We start from the raw sequence: 5,100 nt of genomic DNA, 5'->3' as shown, positions 1-5,100 counted from the left end.
GCCACATATACAGTATTTGTGATAACTGAAGAAGGTTGGGATATTGTGTTGCATTTTGAGTTTATACTATCATAAGAACCAGGTCTAGTATAAGCCCCTAGACCCAATCTGTATCCGAGACCTAAGCACAGCCTGAGCATTTCAGCTAAGACCACCCACCCAGTAAGGTGCCACCCATTAGCCTCAGCCCTTTAGTAAGCTGGCCCAGGTCCCAGTAACTTCATCATCAGAACTCCATCATTTAGAGTGGTGCTGCGTCTTTTGGACACTGCAAATCCAGTCCTCACACTCCTGCATGGTCTCCTTCTTTCTATGCATTGGAAGGAGTGGTAAGAGGTGAGCTTTTGGCTAAGACAGCTTTTTTATGCAAAAAAAAAGTTTCATAGCTCTTAAAGATTTTTAAAGTGATTTTTGTTAACAGAGGCATAACTGAATGATGAAACCAGTTTTCTTTTTGTCTCTGTCATTGTCTCTCTCTCTCTCTCCTTCTGTTTGTTTTGCAGAGCTGAGGCTACAAAGACCTCTGAGACTTCTTTCAGGTACTTATAGAAACCTCCTGCACCCTCGTGATGGCACAAAGGGACTGTTTTCCTACTCTTAGTCTGAATGACTGCCAAGAAGGAAGGCAAAGGTAGAGGAATTGGATCTCTGGCTTTTGATCTCAGACTTTATTAGACTCCTGTCTGAGCCTACGAACAAAGCTCACATGAACAAATGATTTGAGTCATGAATCAAAAATCTTGCTCTTTTCCTAATGAGAAAGAATTAAGAGTTGGACAGGTAAGCATGTTTGCTGCTTTGGGAAAGCTGTTGGGTTGGGATAAATCACTAAGTACAGGAAGACAGAGAATATATCAAGAGAATGTGGAACGTTAGAAATATTTAAGAAAAATCCTTAAGTTATAGTTAACCCTTAGATTATAGTTTTCTAGTCCTCTTTATTGTTGTTGTTTTTTTTATAGACAGGGTCTTATTGTATCATCTAGAGTGGAGTGCAGTGGCACAATCACAGCTCACTGCAACCTCCAACTCATGGGCTCAAGTGATCCTGTGTCTCAGTTCCAGAGTATCTAGGGCTACAGCCATGCTCCATCACCAGTTCTCTTTGTTCTGTAGGAAGGAGTTTCTATTCACCTCACGGTTAACTGCCTTTCCTAGTAGCCTGTTTTCTAAGCGGGGTTATGAGATATTGTTTTGGATTTATTTATGAGCTTTTTAAAAACACACTAGTAAAATATATAGTAGTGTATATATTTTATCCTTTGCTTTTCCATTTAACATGTCATGAGGATTAGTCTACACTACCCATGAAGCACTTGCTTATTCTTCTTTATGACTACATAGTACCTCAGTGAGTGAATAGACTTTAATTTGTTTAATCCACTTACTTGTGGACCTTTAGGGTTTTCTCAGCTTTTTGCTATTGTAAGCAGTGCTATAATGAATCACATTATAAATACAAACATGTTATTTTTCACATGGATTAGTCTATCTGTTGGATAAATTACTAGAATACAATGGCAAGCCCCAAATATAGAAAATACATATGAATTTTGTCTGGTATAGTCAAGTTGTAGAGGTGGGAACAGTTTACTCTCTATTGTGTTGTATAACACGTGGCACTCTAGCCAACTTAGCATATGTTGTCAGACTTTTTTTTTTTGATACAAAATTTACTTTGTCACCCTCGGTAGAGTGCCATGGGATCATAGCTCACAGGAACCTCAGACTCTCAGGCTCAAGTGATTCTCTTGCCTCAGCCTCCCAAGTAGCTGGGACTATAGGCGCCCACCACAACACCCAGCTATTTTTAGAGATGAGGTCTCGCTCTGGCTCAGGCTGGTCTCAAACTTGTGAGCTCAGGCAATCCACCTGCCTCAGCCTCCCAAGTGCTGGGATTACAGGCAAGAGCCACTACGGTGAGGCTGTTGTCAGACTTTTGGACCTTTGATAATCTGATACGTGAAACATTATCTCAGAGTTGTATTTGGCAACTCTCTCATGAGGTTGAACATTTATTGATATGTTTAAGACCGTTTTGTGTTTTCTTTTGTGTACACTATATCCTTTGCCCATGTTTCTGCAGGTTTGGGTTTTGTTTTTCCTAATAATTTGTAAGATCTTTTAAAACTCACTTGGAAGGGCGGTGCCTGTAGCTCAGTGGGTAAGGCGCCGGCCCCATATAGTGAGGCCAAATTGCAACAAAAAATAGCCGGGCATTGTGGCAGGCACCTGTAGTCCAAGCTACTCAGAAGGCTGAGGCAAGAGAATCATCTAAGCCCAGGAGTTGGAGGTTGCTGTGAGCTCTGGCACTCTACCAAGGGCGATGGAGTGAGACTCTGTCTCTACAAAAAAAACCACTCATTTGGAAGATTAGCGCAGTGTCTACGATATGAGTTACAAACAACTGGTCAAGTTATTGTTTCTTTTCATTTCTAGTTGGGGAAAGGTTTGGGTGAACAAGAAGGCCATAGGAAACTCCCTTATTGAACTTTACTCACTTAGAGCCCTGAGATCTTTAACAGAGCTATAAAATATGTGTAAGATTTTGAGATAACATTAAGATTTTTGCAGTTTTTCTCAAGAACAGATCAAACAGAACTTTTTTCTTACAGTATTCCTTATAGTTATCCTTTCTGGAATTCATCCATTTTTTGTGGTACTAGGAAATGGTACAGTATTTAAACTATCATCTTGGTAGAATTAATATCTGCCTGGAGATTGACCCTGGTCTGTTTTACAGGGGGAAAGACTATCTGGGGGACACTCTGTATCATATGACAACAACAGTGCTCTTTCTGCTTTCAGAGGAATTCCTGTACGTATCACACACACCTCAGCCTCCTGTCAATACCTGCTTTCATTGTTTGTTACTGTATGCTTCTAGGTACTGGGGACACAAGGATGGTGTAGACTCTAGCTTTCAGGTGCTCACACGTGGGAGGAAAAAGTGTGGGGCACAAACATGCAAAACAACCTTTCTAATGAGATATTTGCTATAATGAATTAGAATATAAAATACAGTGGGAATACCAAAGGTACACCACACTCTCTAATGAGTTGTATGAATTTTTTTTCATTTTAGATTAATATGAAGGTATAGACAATTAGGTTACAATGTTTGCATTTACTAGGTAAAGTCCCTTTTGTAGTTGTGTCCTGAACCTACAAAAGGGAAGTATACCATATACCCTTACATTGTGCCCATTAGGTGGGGGCACACCAATCCCCTTCCTTCCTCCCCCCTTCTTTTTTGAAACAGAGTCTCACTTTGTTGCCCAGGCTATCGTGCCATGGCCTCAGCATAGCTCACAACAACCTAATACTCCTGGGCTCAAGCAGTCTTCCTGCCTCAGCCTCCCAAGTAGCTGAGACTACAGGTACCTACCACAATGTCTGGCTGATTTTTCTTTTTAGTAGAGATGGGTTCTTGCTCTTGCTCCAGCTCCTGAGCTCAGGTGATCATCCCACCTCTGCCTCCCATAGTGTAAGGATTATAGGGGCTGGGCCTGAGTTTGTGGATTTTATTTCCTATTCCTAAGAAGGGCATATACTAGTCTCCCACATCACCCACCTTTTCCATCATAGTTGAAGCTTTCCAGGTACCTCACTTTCAGATTGAGTTTAATTAAGTCCTTCTGGCCTCCAGTTTAAGTAGGTGGGAAGTGTTTGTGTGTATGGGGGGATGTGAATTCTGTCCTCACACTAACAGTCAGCTGCCCCTACAGATCTCGGAGTTAAAGAAGCACAGAATTCTCCCGGCCCTGACTGCAGAAGCTAATGGATGGGAGCCAGGTGGGAAGGTCCCCTTCAGGGCCTTGGAGGATGGGTGGATCTACTTTTCATCCTTTTAGTTTTCTCTCACTCCTTGTCCTTCAGAATTTTGTATATTTGTCTCGGCATCTGTAGCTCAGTAGTTAGGGCACCGGCCACATGCACCAGGGCTGGTGGGTTTAAACCCGGCCCAGGCATGCTAAACAACAATAACAACACCACCAAAAACAATAGCTGGGCGTTGTGGTGGATGCCTGTAGTCCCAGCTACCTGGGAGGCTGAGACAAGAGAATCACTTAAGCCCAAGAGTTTGAGGTTGCTGTGAGCTATGACTCCATGGCACTCTGCCGAGGGTGACATAGTGAGACTCTGTATTTAAAAAATAAAAAAGAATTTTGTACATTTACCACTCCTTAAGGAAAATTAGAATCAATACTGGATTGGGAGTCAGTGAATTCTGATATCTGTCTTCTGGTGGTTTGCTGTGTGCCTCTGGCCAAGTCATGTCATCTCTGTATCTATAGTAGAAATATTAACATCTTCCATATCCTTGCAGGGATGTTCTGAAAAGCCTTTCAAAATGTATCTGCTTCATAGGGTACATCCCTGTAGTACATTTAAAGCTCACTGCACTTGCCAATTGACTAGGGAGAAAGGTTCACTCACCAATTCAGAAGTACCAGTTCTGGAGTCTCTAGTTTAAATACTTTATTTATTTTTGCAGTTTTTGGCCAAGGCTGGGTTTGAACCTGCCACCTTCGACATATGAGGCCAGCGCCCTACCCTTTTGAACCACAGGTGCTGCCCGAGTCTCTGGTTTAAATCCTGGCTATCTTACCCACGAACGTGATGAGCAAGTTACTTAACCTCACTTTCCTCATTTATAAAACAGAGATTATGTCAAAACTTGTGTGATAGGGATTTTATAAGGATTGTGTGAGCTAATTAGATAAAGTACTGAATGCACAAAATATAAATCATAGTGAGTGATCATTAGCAGTATTGTTATGTATGTTTAAATCCCACACACTAAACGTGTAATCTCCACATATATGGAGCTTTTCAAAAGTATTGTAATGTAGAAACATTTGGACATCTATAAAGTTTCTTTTAATGGGATTTTATCTTTACTGTATGGTGACAAATCCAATGTTGATACATTAATAATTTTTACCTTAAATGCCAAAATATTTCATATTTGAATACAATGAGCATCTTTGTTCCAGATATTTTTAATCATATGAAATAAGCATAATTATATTTCAGATTATTCTTAGCTCACTTAAATTAATAATAGACTGACCCAATCAGCAGTTCCCTTAGGAT

General features: G+C 40.8%; 1 protein-coding gene across 2 annotated transcripts in view; it reads left to right on the top strand.

The window, feature by feature from the left end:
• The window catches only part of ELMOD3 (ELMO domain containing 3), a 36,574-nt gene that overhangs the window by 1,624 nt on the left and 29,850 nt on the right, over positions 1 to 5,100 (top strand). Inside the window, exons 1-4 of one of the 2 annotated variants that reach the window (XM_023518772.1) lie at positions 50 to 336; positions 504 to 780; positions 2,744 to 2,818; positions 3,729 to 3,795. In XM_023518772.1, the coding sequence (XP_023374540.1) occupies positions 727 to 780; positions 2,744 to 2,818; positions 3,729 to 3,795 (196 nt within the window). In that variant the 5' untranslated portion in view covers positions 50 to 336; positions 504 to 726. Of the gene's footprint in view, positions 1 to 49; positions 337 to 503; positions 781 to 2,743; positions 2,819 to 3,728; positions 3,796 to 5,100 lie in introns of those variants that run through there. The other variant, XM_003799214.3, reaches the window with a different exon arrangement.

Source organism: Otolemur garnettii, unplaced genomic scaffold, assembly GCF_000181295.1.
Source record: "Otolemur garnettii isolate 467f Iridium unplaced genomic scaffold, OtoGar3 scaffold00147, whole genome shotgun sequence".
Classification (NCBI taxonomy): domain Eukaryota; kingdom Metazoa; phylum Chordata; class Mammalia; order Primates; family Galagidae; genus Otolemur; species Otolemur garnettii.
The sequence above is the reverse complement of the archived record's forward strand: the minus strand, read 5'-3'. Positions and strand labels throughout refer to the sequence as shown.